Source organism: Pithys albifrons, chromosome Z (assembly GCF_047495875.1).
Source record: "Pithys albifrons albifrons isolate INPA30051 chromosome Z, PitAlb_v1, whole genome shotgun sequence".
In the NCBI taxonomy this organism is placed as follows: domain Eukaryota; kingdom Metazoa; phylum Chordata; class Aves; order Passeriformes; family Thamnophilidae; genus Pithys; species Pithys albifrons.
In genome coordinates this window covers 41,406,465-41,425,709 of record NC_092497.1, presented here as the reverse complement: position 1 = coordinate 41,425,709, position 19,245 = coordinate 41,406,465, and the positions used below count along the sequence as shown (strand labels likewise).

The following is a 19,245-nucleotide window of genomic DNA, read 5'->3' as shown; positions in this document are numbered from 1 at the left end:
CTATACTTTCAAATGCTTAATCAGATTATACTTAACCAGAAATGCTTAACAATGCTTAACCAGAACATGCTTAGCTAGGTGAAAGTTAATCTCCTATAAGGTAGCTTTAAAAAGAGTTAAGTTGGCAGATTTTTTTCTTCCTCTATTCTGAAAGAACATTGAGATACTCAAATACCCTGGGCTTTTCCAGGAAATGTTGGAGTATGGTGTATAGGCAAAAAAAGTAAGCAAATACAGATCAGTTATTTGAGTCATAAGTAAATCAAGATTTCAAACATTATTTTTATTAAATAAATGCAATTGTGATTAAATAGAACCTTAATTTTAGGAGTTTCTCTAAGGGGAAACAGCTAAAACAGTCAGAAGAGATGCAAATGCTTTATGTGTTAGGTAGTCTTACACCTGTACTTACATGACTGCTCAAAAGAAATCCTGAAAAGAAAAACTAAAAGAAATCCTGATGAACTGGTAATAAATTAAATGTGCTAGTAGATATTTACTATAACTTGCTCAAGAAATTGCCTTGTTTTTCCCTCTTTTGGTAACAGACATAAAACTTTACAATATGCCGTTAAAGTCTTTCATATTCATCCTTGTGAGCTGAAAATGCAGTCTTGCTGTGTTAGACTGTTTGGCAGGCGATGGTAGCAAATAAATGCCTATAGAAATAGCTATTCCACAGAAGATGCTCTGAAGGTAGCTGTTTGGCTGTTTAAAATCCTAATGGAAGAAATGTATTACCTTTTGCAAATTCCAGTTCTAAAAAAACCTGCAGTTTTCTATAATTCAGTTTGAAGTCCTGATACTGAACTAACAAGTGTTGTGCCAGGCACTTGATATATTAATTTCTTGATGCTGAATTGTCTCTGTCAGAAGCCCTATAGAGGGGCTGGTGCAGCTCACTAAAATCACATATACCACCTGTGGAGTGGCCATTTTATTAAATGATGGGTTTTGTCTTACCAGAATTCAACAGCCTTACCTCATCAGTGTCTGTATTTAAAGGAAGGGCATCAAGAGGAAGGAGCCAGGCTCTGCTTGGCAATGCCAAGCAGTAAGATAAGGGGCAACTGGTAGAAACTGATGCACAGGAAGTTCCACCTCAATATGAGGAAGAACTTCTTTACTGTGCATGTGACTGTGCACTGGAACAGACTATCCAGAAAGGCTGTGGACTCTCTCTCATGGGACATACTCAAGAATCACCTAGACACAATTCTGTGCCATGTGCTCTAGGATGGCCTGGCTTGAGCAGGGAGGCTGGACCAGATGATCCACCATGGTCCCTTCCAACCTGACCCATTTTGTGATTCTGAGAAGTGCAATGAAAGCAATACAGATGTCACCATCGTAATACAGGTAATAAGCAATTTTAGACAGGCATATGTTTTAAAAACTTGTAAACTATTGGGCTGCCAAGTGAATTGAAAAATAAATCCTAAGTCTTTCAAGCTTCTCAGCTTTCTTAGAAGAGTGTTATGTTCCAAATTCTGGGCAATTCTTCCAGCAACAATGAATAAACATGTTAAGAGGTTGGTCCATCTGGCTTTGCTGATGCCATCACACAGAGTTTCAGCCCATGTGTGCACTTGTGTACTTAACAGAGTGGCAACACTCATGCTTTCACTAGTGACCTTTAGTCTTCACCAGCCACATGGAAGGAAGGGGAAGTGGCTGCCTACAGTGATGTAGTGGGGATACGGGAAGAGAGAGACCACACAAGCCTGGATGTGCCCAAATGTACCTTTGCACAAAACCAAAACTTGTTTATCACTCAGTATCTCTGTGCAACCTGAGTGCAATACAGAGGTATGAGAACTTGTGTATGTGATAAACTCAGGACAGAAAAAGAATTAGATACTAATTGACCAGGTATAATTAAGGGCCTGCAAACTGACCATATCGCTTCCACTTCTAAACCAGCTCAGCAATTTCTGCACAGCATTTCCAGCCCACATTGCAAGGTGACATTTGCTTACCACACCTTTTCCTTGTTGGGAAATGTGTACAGGCAACTATGTGGGAAAAACCTCACTACAGATGTCTTATATTGACCCAGAGGAACAGAAGTAATGAAAACACCTGCAATCTAGTAACTGTATCCTTGAGTATCAATTATTTTGATCAAAACACCTTCTTGTCTTAACCAGATAGAGTAATTTCTTCTATAAAAATTTCACATTTTATCCATATTCCTTATATTTCATGAGAAAAAAATGAGGACTAGAAATTTAAAACAGCATTACAGTTATAAATGAAAGGCCACTGTTCTGCTAGCAAAGGTTTCCCCTCACAGTTTAGAGTTAAGCTGTGTAAGCAGCTTCTCGAGCTTCATTGCTAGTGCCATGTTTCCTTTAATCCTTAATTTTCCTGACATGAAGGCCATAGTTGGTTTTAATTTACCTAAAAAGAAGAAACAGAACCATCAGAAAATGCAAGGAATAGGAGACAACCTATGCACAGCAAAATATTATGGCATTATAGTGAGACCTAGAAGTTATACTGCTACCAATTCCTCCCACAAAAGCAGGGCACATTTAGGAAACACTGCTTAGAGATGTGCAGAACAAAAGTCCAACACATTGACTGGGTTCTTTCTGAAGCTACACTGGCCGCTAAAATATCAACACCTGGTGAATAAAAGCAACATAATCTTTTGCTCTTTGCTTGTTCACAAAACACAAGGGTCCAGAAAAATGCAAGCAATTCTGTCCTACACTTTCACTTGAGCCATAAAAAGCCAAAAGCTCCACCATCCCAGATCAGAAAACCAGGAGCCGGTCTACACCCCAGCCAGCAGGAGGTTTTCCTGGCACCGGTTCCTGTGTCTGGCCTGACAGAGGCCTTTGTCCCTCACCTGTGAACATTTTCACAAAGTCAGCACTTGACATGCTCAGAACCACATCAGCTTTCACAGGAGGCTTTCCAAAACCAGCGCTCCCGCCCTTGCTCTTCAGGTCAATGTACCACGTGCCTCCACCATCCCCTGGACAGAGAAGGAAGAGAGGTGAGATGGCAGAAAAGGGGCTCTGCCTTCCCTGTTCCCTCCATCAGACGCCACAGCTGTGTCTGGCTGGAGCAGTTCCATGGTGGTCCATGTGCTGGGGGATGCTCTGCAAGGAGTCACCACTTGCCCCATTTGCAGGGAGGCAAAGCCAACCTCCGGCAGGCGACCCCCTCACATGCTGGGAACACGGGCAGGAGAGCCCAAAGGCTGCACTTCACGCACAGAGCTGAGGGCAGCAGGTGTTTTAAAGTGACCCTGGGAGGTCACCTGGGAGATGAACCATCTGTCATCACGTTCCCCCTGGGCTGAGGGCAGTGACAAAGTGACAAAGGCTCTGTGTAGGGCAGGAGAGGCGGCTGCTCCCTGCGCCTGCTGAAGGGTTCTGAGAAGGAGCATCACGCAAACCCCAAGAGGAGCTGGTGTGTTTCGGGATCGGCTTGAAAAGGTGAGGGCTTCTGCGTGAAATCACTGAGTGCCTTTTGCTAAGGAAGGTTGCACAAGTGGTGGTCTTACCAGATAATTCAAATTGAAAGATGCCCTGAGTACTTCTCACATTCTCTTCAGTCATTGTCCCCTGAATAACTCTGAATGTTTCTGCAACAGGACCCGATGGCTTGGCTGGAGCAGATTCTCTCTTCTCCTCTTTGAATGCTTGGGCTCCACCTGCAACAAAGATTATTTTACTCTTTCAAATGCAAAACACTTCAAAAATGAATGGAGAAACATACATAAAGAACTCGACTTGAAAAGATTCAAGTTTGAAAGCAGGGAAAATTATTATTTTCCCATTTCAGTATTTACACCGATAAAGGATGCTTCCTGCACCTCAGATCTGAATTGGTGTACAGCACTAAAGATAATTCTGCAATATATTTTGCTTCGTAATATGTCAAAAGAAAAGGGAACTAACACCACCCATCTCTGGCAGAATCATCCTCCTAGTGCAACAGCTTTAACAGTATTCCCAACAGTATTCCCAACAGTAAGGAACTCAAACTTTGCCATCTCTGCCCTTCTCTTATCCCTATTTTGACACTCCTAAGAAAACTATAGCATTCTTAATTGCCCTCCAACTTCACACACTACAGTTCTGAAAAAGCAAACCCAATGCTGTTCTAAAAAAGGCTTCTGCATTTCATCTAAAAGTTATTTTAATTGTGTAATTTGTGCATGTTACATCTAAGAAGCCATGAAGGTTTTTGTATCATGTTCTGCTGTATAAATTTAACAAGGCAAAGGAGATATTCCTGCAAAATGTGCCATTTGTTATTTAATTTTCAGTGACACGACCTGTGACCTTCATACCACCACATTCAGATGCGGAAAAAAGGATTCTTCAAAATAAAGCACTGACTTTCTACCATAAAAGTCCTGTAGGAGGTAAGACTTTTTTCCTTCGTTTTTAGTACAGAGTCACATCCATAAATCTTATCCTCCAAATGAAAAATGGGTTTTTGCTAAATACCTTGAGTGGAGTCCAAACTTTTATGAAAAAAAAGAAAAACAACTTGAAATAGAGAGGGCACTCATTATTGTCAGAAATTATGGACTTTTACACAGTGCTTTCCCTACCATATCCTTCTTGTTTCACAGCTGTTGTGTCAGTTTCAACATCCAAGAAGAAGTCAGGTATCAGAGGGTGACCTAAAAGGGTGGCAAAATATAACAGTAAGTCCAAGTAAAGTTGGACAGCAGGAATTCATTTCATATGAAACTACAGTCAAGTCTGTAAGTAAATAAACTACAATTTGAAGGGAAAACATAGTATTACACAACACATTTAGAGTATTGTTCCTTTAAAATTTGACCTAAAAGGCTTTTAAAGTTGCAATGAAGAAAATTTGAGAAGAAAAAAATTAATCTATCTCACTAGCTGTTAAATACTCACAACACATACACCTACAACACAAGTAGATTTTTGTTTTGATAGAGAATTTCTTAATTTAATGTAATTTAATTTAATATGCATTTGATTATTAGATTCCCAGTGGATGTGGATGTGCTTCCAGGAAGGCATGTCCTCAAAGCTGACATAAAGCAACTTTTTTACAGACTAATTAAAGAACCCCTAGAAACAAAACGGAATTAACATTCTTCATATGTCGTTCCCTCCTTCCAGAACTTACTTCTCATCTTAAAGGTCTCTTTTACCTGGTGCAATTGCATAGACATCAAAATCCTTAACTCCTTCTTCTCTCAGCAGAACTTCATCAATAATGAAGTTTCCAGTGAAGCTTTTTGGTTTTGTTAAAATGCAATATGCAGCATCTGCCAGGATGTCCGTTTTCCTGCACTGTTTTTCTATTCCAGCTCCTCCCAGCATATCCATAGCAGCTGTATGTATGGCTAGAAAGTTTGGAGGGTAAGAAAACAAATACTGACAACATGGAATTCTCATTTCTGTTTCAAGTATACAAACTTTAATCTCCTTCCATGTAAAAGGAAACTGTAGGAGGACAAAAGCTGTGAAATACCACCAATGAACAAATAATTATTTGCAAGCTGCCCCCATGGGACCTACTAACATTGTGGGCATGTTGCTGTCTCTGATTTGTGCTTCCAGGCTGAGGTATCCATTCCATTTTTCTTTCATCCTAATCACAGAAAGCTGGTCTGGTTGTAGCATTTTGACATTTTCTGTGTCATACAGTTCTGCTTCATTACTTTTTCCCATCTGCTTTTTAAAACTCAGCACTCTACCCCCAAGTTTTGAGACGGATTGACAAGTTCTTTCTCACATCTTGGGCTAGAAAAGCATGGAGGCAGAAGGATAAACCTGATTTTACATCACTTTTGTCCTCCTTTTGGTGCTTCCATTCCACAGAAACAGGCAGCAATTTTGATGTAGAAATGACCACAACATTTCTTAAAAAGCCAAAAGTAGCCACTGTGCAGGACATGTCTCTCTGAGCTGGTTCGTTCATTTCCCAAAGCAGGAACTGGCAAAACAGACAAAAGTCTTCAGTGATAATGGCCAGAGAACTCCTGTCCCAGTGTGCAAAGGTGTGTAGATGTCCTTGTTGACGCCCTAATTTTAGTCTTCTGTGGTCAGGATTAGTCCCTAGGTTTCAATTACCTTTAACCAACTTCAGCTTTTCTTTTTCTCAAATCAAGTAAACTGCTACAAATACACACGTGAATAAAAATGAGAAATAGATATGCTGTACATACATGTAGGTATCCCTAGGTCTTATTCTCATCTTTAAGAATAGAAAATAAATTTGCCTTTCTTTGGTCCTCAGAAGTGCTATCTGCCCTGAAAGATTTTTATTTTTTAATAACTACCAACAGTTCAGAGGACATTGCTGTCAAATACTCTGATGAAATTCACTGGGTTCTGTTGATTCAAATATGTTCTACTGTTCTGAGGATTCATTAAGCTGCTCACTTTTCCTGGCCTACATTTCTCTCACTTCCCTTTTAGTGTCAACTATTCTTCTTGTGAGCACAGTCAGCTTATTTGCATAGACTGAATCAAAAAGGTTTCAAACAGTACTGCCTCATAGTCTGGCTGCACATCGTTACATTCACATCATATAAAGTGATGCCAGTTTTACTCTAATGCACATGAAGAGACTTTCAGTTTTGTCCCAGGACACCTCTGTTACGCTCTGCGCTCTGTGATGGGACTGCCCCTCATCCTTTTGATAGGCATCCTCTTTAACTTTTAGATAAATGGTGAGCTCCTGGCATCTTACTACCAGCATCCTGTCACATGTTTAAAGAGTTAGACGAATGAACAGATCCTGGCATCCATACTAACACTGAGGATAAACACATTTGTATGAGATTATAGTGGACTTTTAAACTAAGTACTTTGCAACTTTATTTGAAATACAGTGGAAGTCTGTAACACTGTCTCTCTGGATGATCACACCAAAGTTAACTTTCTTGCTTTTGGAAGATAAACTTCTCCAAAGAACATTTTTGGTACTAGAGAATTCAGGCATTTATACTTTTATACTTGAGGACACATGAGTTTTCATGGAGGCATCACTGATTTATACTAACTTTGAGAGCTCATTTAATGTTTCTAACAGTCTTAAGTTGAATGAGCAAGAATGGATTCATCAAATAAAAAGCTCTTTTTGCATATCTTTAATTTTATAGAAAGCCTAATTACTTTTTAATTACTTTGCAGCATCTCACAGAGAGAAATCTTTATTTTAAGAAGCATTTCTTAGAATATATAATGTTTTCATTTGTAATTTGAATCTTTCTGCTCTTCCAAGCCTCACATGAGATATTCTAGATGAATTCCTTCACTGTTCCTAACTCTCACAGACAACATACATTGTTTGATCAGTCAATGACCATAAAAAACCCATACAATGGTAGGTAAAAGGTCATCTCTGTTAATGAAAGACCAAACTACTCCCCAGTACAGGATTCTGAGGAGATATAAACCTCATTTAGCAAAGGCATTTTAGAGACAGGACAGAGGGTTAGGCATGAGGTCTAGGGAGCTAAAGACTTAAAGAATCGAGTTTCATGGCTCTATTCCAGATCACATAGATCCTCAGAAATCTCCATTTCAACTTTTCTGAGGTTCTCCTGAAGGACTCAAGAAGCAAGTATGTGGAAACAAGCGTACATTTCTTCTAACTGCCTCTGAAATAAAAAAAAATACAACACAGACCTGAAACCTCAAAGGTCAACTTTGACTCCACTGGAAGGCAATCCAAACTCTGAAGTTACACATGTAGTTGCCTTCAGTAAATCAAAGATTAAGACCATATCCTCTTCAAAACAGTAAAGGTTTTGTGATGATATAATTATCATAAACAATATAATTATCATGAACAATATAATTCAAAAAGTCAATCCCTTACCAAAATATCTCTATGGGTAAAACTCATAGAGTGAGCAGAGTTAGGAGGCAACCGTTCACTGGGAGAATTTAAGACGCAAGCATCCAGACCAGCGAAAAACAATTAAGTCTGTCAGACACACCAACCCAAATGTTCAACTGATTATCACCTAGAGTATTTAAGTTGAGAAACTCAGTGGATTTTGTCTGAAGTAGTTAAGTTTAGCTCATGTCTCTCACTTTAGAGAAGGTAGATTAGAGAGTTCCAGTTCACACTAGAAGAGGTGCCTGCAACTGCTAACAGGAAAACATTGAAAAGTGCCTGTGTAAAAACACTTCTTACAGTGGAGCACCATCCTCAAAAGAGGATTTTGGTTTGTATTTTCTTCTCCTCTTGCTTCTTCCCACCCTGCACTAGTTAAGGAAATAAACACTGCTGTTACAATGTTTCCTAACACAGTGATGGGGCTCTTACATCACTAAAGGGCAGGATTACCCTCTGTCCGGTATTAATTGCAACATCAGTATCATTTCTTCCCAATTCATGTATTTGGGTGAAGAGACTGGCCTCCTTGGCAAACAGCTGGCCAAACCTGCAACAGCAGCCCTGATCCTCACAGACCCACAGAGAGCAAACAGTTAATACAATGTGGGAGCATTGAATTGTTTTTCTTCCACAGAGCTCTTTAATTTCCCGTAACATGCAATCAGACAGTTCTGTGAACAACTCTTCACAGAACTTCACTGTGTCAGAACTTATAGGAACAGGGGGTTTTAAAATTATTTCTGCATTTACAGAAATCTTGTCAGTTCCATGTGAATGAACTCTGGGAATTTAACTAGCAAGGAATTCCAAACAGAACTACATACACAGATATTCAAAACCTTCTAATGAAAGTAGACTAATACTTTCATGATTCTGTCCACACCAAAACCATGGGTGCATGAGAGAAAGTACAGACAAGCCAAATACTACACACATGCTTCAACCAACTGAAGGGGTGGAATGGATTGCAAACTATATGAAGATAAGTTTAGATCAAAGTGACAATGGTCTAGTGAGAACAAGGAATCAAGATCAGTACCCATGCAGGATGAACAAAGAATATGTTAAAGAACTGTTTAGTCTTCTGAATCACTTCCAGAAGTGTGAAGTATATTCAATGTTAAATAAAACAAGTTTTAGCAGTCAAAATACAGAAAGTCAGTATTTTAGTACCATAAAAAATTACCTGTTTTAGGCCATAAAGCATTGACAGCAACTTCTCCTCTAAATTCTTCTGCCATTCCCAAGACACACATGGACATCCCATATTTAGAAATGGTATAAGCTAAGATAGGAAATATAAAAAAAGATAAAAGTTTACCCTCGATCAAGGTAATTTTAATTTTGAAGGAAAGAAAAAACAAATCATAAGGAAAAAGAAGGGTTTTGGAAAAAAACAGTACCTTCCTAGAGTCAAAGTCTCTCCCTTCTCTCCACCACCCCTGTCAGACACAAACTGTAGTCCGCCATCTTTTCACTACAAATAAAATGAAAGCTACATACATTTTGCCAAAAATAACAACTGAAGCCCAGCTGTATGATGGTTTTGCCATGCTTTTTATACACAGCACAGTGACAAGAGTGGTCAATTTTTCTATGAGGCCTAAGACGTAACAGCTGTTAATGATCAAACTAGTATTCTATAGAAAATAAAAAGGGTGGGGGCAGGAATTCTAAATCATTATCATCTATCTAACTGTGAGAAGTGAAACTTCTTCAGGGAAAAAACTGGAACTTCCTGGAGTTTATTATGACAAGTATCCAAAATGGAAAGTTTTTCTACAGTTTTAAAATGAGCAACACTAACGTCAAGATAACATGGAGTTCCTTTCCCACCTCAAAATTAATTTCCATATTAAAAGACAACATTGAGCTTTATCTATATTAAAATAAACAGGAAGCTGAATAGGTAAGAAAATAGATTTTGGGTTTCAGTCTCTATTTGGAGCAGAAAATTTTCTGCAGTCATAGCAATTCCCATGAAAAGCATGGACTCTTACCTTGAAAATATAAAGGATGTAAGAGGCCATGAAAACTGCACTACATTTTCCCACAAAACAATTTCTTCTAGTGCCAGTCTGTATATAGTGCTAAAGATACAAGATCCAGCACTCCTGCACATTTCACCAGGTATTTACATGGTTCTCAAAAAACAGCAAGAAAGGCTCTGCATGGTACTCACCACAATGATTTTTGAACCACAGGGGATTCAGATTCATAGGTGGGCTGAGGTTCAGGATATGGGGGTTCTTACTCTTCCTCAGGTGGGGAAGGCATGCTTTAGACCTGAAAGATTGATTCAGACATATCAGACTCCTCTTATTTTATAGACCACCTATAACGGCAGCAAAAACCATACTGGCAGACCAGTACCTTCATGACAGTAAAAGACTAAGCCTAGACCCTCTTTTTGTTTCAAGTATTTTGATATAAAAAAACCCAACAAAAAATATCTTTCCCAGATCACTTATCTCAGGCCTAGTGTTCATTCCTGCAAACTGACCACATTCTCCAAATAGTGCATCGGCATCAACTCAAGCCGATTTGCCAGATGCTCAAAAGCCACAATCTTCTTTTATAATAGTTCTGGTAGGGGCAAAAAAACACTATAATGCAACAAGCAAAATTAACAGTGCAGAGTGTTATTTTGTCACAAATATATTCTCTTCTGAACCCATACCTATTTCTGCTTTAATACCATATTGAAATACTATTGCAGAGTCGCACACTATTACAAGTATTCTAAGCAAGACTGAAAACCTGTTCTCAGCTTGGAGAATTCTACTTTGAATTTACACACCTGTAAATCATAACTTTTCCTTTATAGAAACTGCCAATTGACTTCACTTCTAGCACTAGGACACATGTTTGCATTTGATCTCTGCTTGAGTATTTTTAATCAAGCTTCATAGGGCAAAAGCATCACCACACTAGTGACCTACTCTTCATGTATTTCAACAGGACCCATGCATACTGCCAGCCAGAGGGAACACATTCAACACCTTCAATAACAAAATCATTACAGTAGTAAAGTAAGTCATTTAACACCTGCTTAAGTTCCTGGAGCCTCAATTCTTTTCAGTGGCAATGTGATAAGTTCACTAACTGAAGTCTCAATTTCTTGGTGCATAGGAACCAAGAGTATGAGCAGGCTGCCATTATTGAAGCTTGGTGGGATGAATCCTGTAATTGGAATGCAGCTATCAATGGCTACAGGCTGTCTAGAAGGGACTGGAGGGGAAGGAGAGAGAGAGGTTGCTATTTACATCCACAGATGGATTGAGTGCAAAGAGCTGTCTCTGAAGAACAGCCATGAGGAGGTTGAAAGCTTATGGGTAAGTATCAGAGAGCGAGGCAAGAAAGGGAACTTTGTGGCTGGAGTCACAACTGGCCCCTGATCAAGGGGAGCCTGTTGATGAGGCCTTTTACTCCAGCTAAAGGAGACAGCACTCGCACACTCTTGTCCTGCTGGGGGACTTCAACCACCCCAACATCTGCTGGGACAGTAGCATAGTGAGCTGTAGGCAATCCAGGAGACTATGGAACACATGGAAGGTTAATTCCTTAATCCAGGTAATAACCCTAGCAAAGGGATGACATACTGGATCTGATGGTCATGAATGTAAGCTAACTGAAGATGTCAAGCTTGCAGACAACCTTGGCTGCAGGGATCACACACTGGTGGAGTTTGCAGCCCTGAGGGATATGGGTCAGGTGAAGAGTGAAGTCAGGACTCTGAACTTCAGAAGAACAAATTCCAGTTCTTCAAGGAGTCACTCAATAGGACCCTCTGCAAAGCTGCCCCAGGGAGAAGGCAGCAGAACAGAGCTGACAGATCTTTAGGAACACCTTACACAGAGGCAAGAGCTAGGGATCCCCACGTGAAAGACACTGGGCAAAGACAGTAAGAGACCAGCATGGCTGAGTAGGGAACTGCTGGTCAAACTGAAAGGCAAGAAGCAAATACATAGGCAACGGAGGCAGGAGCAAGTATCCTAGGAAGAGTACAGGGGTGCAGTTATATACAGATGGAGTGAGGACAGCTAAAATGACACTGGAGCTGAACTTTGCAAGGGATGCACAGAGTAGTATGAAGAGGTTCTACAGATATGTCACCCAGAAAAGGCAGGCAAAGCGTGTATACACACACATATGCCCCTGGGATAAGCAAGTCTGGAAAACTGTTAACAACTGATGAGGAGAAGGCTGAGGTACTCAATTTTTTGCCACAGTCTTCAATGGCAACCTCTCCTCCCACACCTGTTGAATGGACAGCACAATGGGGAGGGGATTGGGGGAGCAAAGTGCTTCCCACTCTAAGTGAAGATCACGTTTGTGACCACCGCAGGAACCTGAACATACCTAAGTCTATGGGACCTGATGAGAGGCATCTCACAGTCCTGAGGGAATTGGCTGATATAGTTACCAAGCATTCTCTACACTGGAAAAATCCTGGCAATCAGCCAGGTGAAGTCCCACATGACTGGAAAAAAGGGAAACATTGAACTTATCTTTAAAAAGGGTGGAAAGGAGTACGCTGGGAACTACTGACTAGTCAGTCTCACCTCTGTGCCTGGAAAGGTCATGGAACAGATCCCTCTAAACGCCATGCACATGAAAGTGACTTGGGACAGCCAGCACGGCTTCACCAAGGCCAAGTCCTGCCTGATCAACTTAGTGGCCTTCTGATGATAGGGTGACTACATCAGTGGACCAGGGAAGGACTACATATGTCATTTATCATGACTTGTGTAAAGCTTTAGACATGGTTCCTCAAAACATTCTTCTGTTTAAACTGGAGAGAGAAGGATTTGATGGGTGGACTGTTCACTGGATAGGGAACTGGTTGAATGGGCATGTCCAGAGGGTAGTAAGTCAACAGCTTGGAGTTCTGATGGACATCAGTGAGAAGTGCTGTCCCTCAGGGGTTGGCATTGAAACCAGCACTATTCCATGTCCTCATTAATGACATGAACAAACGAATCAAATGAACCCTCAGCAAACCTGCAGATAAGACCAAGTTGAGAGGTGCAGTTGCCACACCTGAAGGATGGGGTGCCATCCAGAGGGACCTTGGCAAGCTCAAGAAGTGGCCTCACTTGAACCTCAAGAGGCTCAGCAAGACCAAGTGCAAGGTGCTGTGCCTGGGTCGGGGAAACTCCTGGCATCAACACAGGCTAGAGTATGAACAGACCGAGAGCAGCCCTGCCAAGAAGGTCTTGGAGGTGCTGGTGCATGAGAGGCTGGATATGATTTAGCAATGTTCACTTGCAGCCCAGAAAGCCAACTGCATCCTGGGCTGCATAAAAGCTACATGTCCCGGAGGTTGAGGGAGTGGATTCTGCCCTTCAGCTCTGCTTTGATGAGTCCCCTCCTGGAGTGCTGCATCCAGGTCTGGGGCCCCCAGCACAAGAAAGCCATTGACCTGTTGAGACAAGTCCCAAGGAGGGCCACCAAGATGATTAGAGGGAAGGAGCCCCTCTCCTGCAAGGACAGGCTGAGAGGGTTGGGGTTACTCAGCCGGGAGAAGGCTCTGGGCTGACCTTACTGCAGACTTCAGGTACCTAAAAGGTCCTACCAGAAGGCTGGAGATGGGACTTTCTACAGTGGCACGGAGTGCTAGAACAAGGGGGAATGGCTTTAAACTGAATAAGGATGGGTTTAGATTTTAGGAAGAAATTCTTTCCTGTGAGGTGGTGAGGCACTGGAGCAAGTCGCCTAAGAAGATGGAGATTCCCTATCCTTTGAAGTGTTCAAAGCCAGGCTGGATGGGGCTCTGAGCAACCTGATTTAGTGTGAAACGTCCCTGCCTGTAGCAGGGGCTTGGAATCACGTGATCTTTAAGGTCCCTTCCAACTCAATCCATTCAATGATTCAATTATTCAATGATCATCACTCCATGTCAACAGGTACACTCCATAAAATGGGACATCTTTCCGACCTCCTGCACACAGCAAAAAATCCACACCATTATTTTTTAGCTATTGTAATTTTCTGAACATTAAAGTGAAAATAGATGTCTACAAATTACAAACAGAATCAACATACAAAGCAAGGGGAAGAAAAGGCAGAAACACTTGAGTAGATATTCTCAATTGACAGTAACAAAAGCAATGACAATGACCATCTGTAACTTCCCTTGAAAGACATTAATCTTTCATATGCTTTTCTATTTGCAGCACACAGAACCTGAATTATAATCTTTTCAAGGCAGAACAGGACTGAAAGGAAAGATGACTTTAAGAATTCCTCATTAATTTGGAATAGCTAAATTTAGTTTTAAGAAAGTGATTGTCACTCTTGTGTGGTGAAGAGACAGAACTTGCCATTGCACTACAGTGGAATCCATTCAGAGATGTAATAAGAGATATACACAGAGCGTTTTCTGGAATGCCAAGCTCCAAACCCAGTCTTCCTTTTCGAGAAACACACATGCAGCTTGTCAAAAGTAGATGTCACAGAGTGAAAGCACAGAAATCCCAGTCTGATAGCGTAGCCTTGCTTTTTTCCACCTTCCTTCTCTATGTACATACTGAGCATGCATTTCTCTGATTCAGAAAGCTAGAACTTATATGTGTTTTTACACTATTCTAATAGCAAATTCCTTCACTTATTCTTGGCAAAGTGACACTAAAGGATATTATCGTAATATCTGATAACCAGATCCACTTGCACAAAAACAGACACTATTCCAGATTGGAGGTTGAACTAGACAACCTTAAAAGGTCCTTTTCAACCCAAACTATTCTATGATTCTATGATAATACTTTGAAAAGAAACCTCCTGATCAGCCAACAACTGAATTTAGAGAATCTGCGTCATCCTGAAGTATTTTTTCCCAGTATGTCAAAATTAAAGTCTTCTTATTAAGACAGAGCTCTAAATGACATCCTGTACAGGAAATGATCCAAATCTACTAAATCCACCCCCAAAAATGCACAAAAGAAGGACCACAGGAATTGTGAAATCATATCTTGGTTAATTTAAATAAATGATAGAACTGATAAACCAAAAGTAGATAGAGAACACTTTAGATCTTAAAGTAATATATATCTTTAACAATTCTCTTTTAACTATGGTAAGTTATATAAAGTCTTTAAAGATGAGAAGCTTATGAGAAGAAAACTGACAAATAAGATATTGCACCTGATATATGAAAAGATTTAGTTATTTCGCTTGAAATGAAAGAGCATCAGCATTTTGCAAAACCAAGCTGGAGCTCCATTTGAAACAAATTTGTTTCTTCCTCCATGCATGAAGCGTCTTGTGAGCTCTTAATGACTACAGCAGTAAGTTTTCTGTTTACTCCAAGTTGCAATTAATTTTTGCAAATATGAATTTCAAATCAGTTGACCAGTAACCAACCAATTTCCTGTAGAATGTAGTACATGTAGCAGATGTAGAAAAACTGCACTCCAGTTCCAGGGCAGCGAGACAGCTACACACCTCAGAAAAACTGAGGTAACATCATACATTTTGTTACAATTACTTTGATTCCTTCTCTGAGCACTTACGTAAGGTAGGTTCCTCGTACATTGACATCCATCATAAGATTGACCTTCTTCGTTGCTGTTTCCAAAGTGCCAGTCAAAGAGATGGCACTTGCATTGTTCACCAAAATGTCAATCCCTGGTTTTAAAACAAGTCATTTCACATTAGCATTTAAAGACAAAAAGCATAAGCAGGGCAGGCTGCTCTTTTCTCTTTTTATTTGAACAATCTGCCTGTTCATGTCTCCCCCACACTTTAACATACCTCCAAAAGTCTTCACAGCTTTCTCCACAGCACTAATAATTTGCTCTTCTTCCCTCACATTAACAATGCACGGCAAAGCCTTTCCTCCAGCTGCTTCAACTGCACAATTACAAAATTAAACATTTAAAAATTTGCTTTCAGACAGGACAAATAATATGAACCTTTTTAAAAATCTCTCATGCAATGATGGACTTCAAGAAGGCACTGAAAATCATGCTCTCAAATTGCTACCTTTTTAGATGCTGTGTAAAGAACAAAACCAAATCTTAACACTGCAAATGTGTATTTCATACATCTCAAGTAACACAGCATTTCTACATTTATATACAAATATATCTTTGTTACGGTAGCATTGCAGCACTCCTGGGAAGCAAGAGAAACACTAAGTTTATTTTAGTAAAGGTGAAGTGGAACCTCTATGCATTTTTCCACTCACGCATGACAGCTAAGCCAGGGCATACACCCAGGCTAGTACCTGAAACTGACCCTCGTTTGTTACAACTTACTTTCCTCTGCAGCAGTGTAGATAGTCCCCGGAAGAGTAGGATGGGGCTCAGCTGTCTTGGCAGCTATCACAATGTTTGCACCATCCTTGGCAGCTTTCAAAGCAATGGCTTTGCCAATGCCTCGACTTGCACCAGTGATGAAGAGAGTGCATCCTGCCAGTTTCCTGAAGGTGAGGAGGGAAGTGAAGAGTAAAGGGGAGAACAAAGAAAAAGCTGTAAATCACTGACTTTTATCACTCTCTAAGGGAAAAAGTAATTAGTGTGGTCTCCCAATCAGACAAATGCCCTCATCATTCTACTAAGAACACAGCCACCAGAAACAAAAGGGATAGCTACAGCAAAGTACCACTGAAGATCATTCCCCAGGTTTGCAAACACTGTAAAGCAATAAAGTTACACCAGATCACCCAGTCACATTTCTCCTTTTGTAAAATGATGCCACACACCGCTTAGAACAGAGCTGCTACATTATCCAACAGAGGAAAAGGAGTAATTTGTAAGAACAAAATGCCAGTTTCTAAGGAGACAACACACCTACACAGATCTCTGTAATTTGTTAGTCACGCTTCTCTAAACACAAAAACCTGCTGTCTCAATGTGGTATCAAGTTCCAAGTCCAGAATCACAATGCCATATGCAACTGACAAAAACTTCATTTTCAGAAATTACAATTATTTCCCTTAAATCTATACTCAACCGATTCCCAGTAACTGCATTTAATGCAGTAAGTCCTCCAAATGAATGGGTCCAATCAAAACCTCTAGAGAAACCAACAAATTTTAGAGTGTCAGAAACATGTTTGGCTGACACAATGTCACTGAATTTTTGAAGAGAGAAATATCAACACCAGTTTAAAGCATATGCGACAATAAAGCCGCTTAGGCCACAGTTTTCCACATGAAGGAATGAGTTTCAGTGTTCTGCATAAAGCTCATGTTACTTTCTGTAACTCTACAGCAAAACCAAGAGGTTTTAACTTCAGTTAGAAAATGCATATAAACTATGTGCAATGGCAACTTCACTTTTCACTCACATGTTACATACACACTAGCCTCAAAGCTCACATTAGTTTTCCCTTCCGACCAGGCCAGACTTAGTACTGTTTCACCACATCTGTTTCCAGATGTGGGTTCTTTTCCTCTAATCAAAGAAAATCAATCTCTTAAATGCTCTCTAGGAGAGTGTTTGCTTTCAGAAGGCAGAAAACTGGAATGGGGTAGAGAGGGCAAGTGATCTTCCCCTGCATGGGCAAGGTTAGGTATCTACAGGGTCCTAGGAAGTCAACAAAGTCCTGCAGATGCCATTTCAAAGGGCTTTCATCTGCAAAAATGAGTCCCAGAAAGGCACAGGAGGAAAAACACCAAAACAGTAGAGTCAATCACAAAAAACTGCTGCCAAGAGCTGAGTCACATGCACGGCAAGTGAAGTTTGACTCTGCAACTGTAAAACTCAGTCAAGTAAGGCCAGAGTCTGGTTTCTACCTTCAACCAACCAATGTGAGGTCAGCAGAATCCACCTTGGTCAGGGAAGAGATAAATAGGGTCCAGAGAGAGGTAGCTCTGGAGGAGAAAGAAGCTGAGGAAAGTTGATGGGACTTTAAGTCCTGCCAGGTGCAGGAGTCCTCCATTCAGGAAGACAAGATGTTCCAGAGGACCAGCAAGGCTATGCACGGAATGTGTGATGCAGCTCCCATGAACAAAGGTGACATACAGCAGGCAGGAGCAATTGCAGCCCATAAAGAAGGAAACAGAAATATTACCAGGCATGCTGGGGTGGTGTCAGGAAAACCAAAGTTCACCAGCGCCTGAGGCTTGTGAAGGACACAGGGACTCCTGCTACACTGGTAGTAAAAGCAGACCCTTTGTTCAGCGGGATGGGTGAATATAATGCTTTCAACATCATCTGTGATTATATTTTTGCTTCTTAACTGGATGGATGTACAACCTGACATGTAAAAACTAGTTGGTTGGTCAGGCTGAGGTGGTGTTTAGTTAAGTCACACTTGCAAGATGTCAGATTCATTTCTTAATTCACTTAGCACCCCAATCATTTACAAGTTTGTAAAGTATGTGCTTGCCTGAACTTGCTTATGACCTGTGTTATGAACGTTGCATCTGTATTGTTTCCATTGCGGTTCAGTTCTGGTAATCAGACAGAAGTCAAATTCATCTCTGTGCCCTGCAGTTTTCAGGATCTTGAAAAACAGTAAGTCAGGTTCCTTTCCCACAAGGAATGACTGCTAATACAGAAACCTGCAGGTCACATCAGTGACACTGTTTACAGCTTACACAAACCTTAGGAATTTAATTTAAAATCCTATTTATAACATACAGGAACAAATAATAACAAAGCATTTTCCCAACTGTTAGCAGTGTTGGTCTCTGAAAAGTCAAGAGGCAGAGAACGTCTCTAAATTAAGATCCTATACTGAAAGAAAGTGACTGCCAGGTAAGCAGCTATTGGCTGAGCACGAGAGAGAGAATACATTAAGCCTTCCAATGACTATTTCCACAACATAACGCGCCGCTCAAGGGCACTGACACGTTTCAAGCCGCTCTCCGCGGGGCGCTGGTGCTGCCCGGGGCAGGCACGGGACACGCTGCGTGCTGCTGGCTCCGGGCCGGGCCGGGCCGGGCGCCGGGAGCGCCCCGACAGTCCCGCGGCCGTCTCAGAGGCCTTCGGCGGCTCAGCAGCCACGGCTGTCCCGGCCGGCCCCCGACCCCGCTGCGGGCACTCACACGGTGCTGGGCAGCACGGCGGGGCCGGGCCAGGCACTTACCCCGTGTTGGGCAGCACGGCGGGGCCGGGCCGGGCACTGACCCGGGGCACTTACCCCGTGTTGGGCAGCATGGCGGTGCCGGGCCGGGGCCGGTCGGGGCGGGCACAGCCTCCACTGTCACTCCCCCGCACGGGGAGGAGCCCACGTAGCGTCAGGGTACGGACGCGGCGGCAGCGGGGCGTGGGGCGGAGCGGGGCGTGGGGCGGGCGGGGGCGGGATGAAAGATTGAACCGAGAGGTTTCATTCATCATTTCGTTCTGTGATGGATGTGGGAAAGTTTGCTTTGGCCTAAACACGCCGGCTAGTTCCACTCAAATCACTGGAGCTTCGCCTCCATCCCAC

The 19,245-nt window shown here is 41.5% G+C and overlaps 1 protein-coding gene across 1 annotated transcript; it reads right to left on the bottom strand.

The window, feature by feature from the left end:
- Nucleotides 1-262: 262 nt before the first annotated feature.
- On the bottom strand, nucleotides 263-19,024 carry HSDL2 (hydroxysteroid dehydrogenase like 2). The gene is made up of 11 exons (XM_071580955.1): nucleotides 18,958-19,024; nucleotides 16,125-16,288; nucleotides 15,619-15,717; nucleotides 15,378-15,492; nucleotides 10,046-10,149; nucleotides 9,050-9,148; nucleotides 5,159-5,353; nucleotides 4,580-4,651; nucleotides 3,521-3,670; nucleotides 2,858-2,986; nucleotides 263-2,403 (listed from the first exon to the last, which is right to left on the bottom strand). Exons 1-11 carry the CDS (start codon nucleotides 18,972-18,974, stop codon nucleotides 2,291-2,293), a joined length of 1,257 nt encoding a protein of 418 aa, XP_071437056.1. The 5' UTR covers nucleotides 18,975-19,024; the 3' UTR covers nucleotides 263-2,290.
- Between the last annotated feature and the right edge of the window lie 221 nt (nucleotides 19,025-19,245).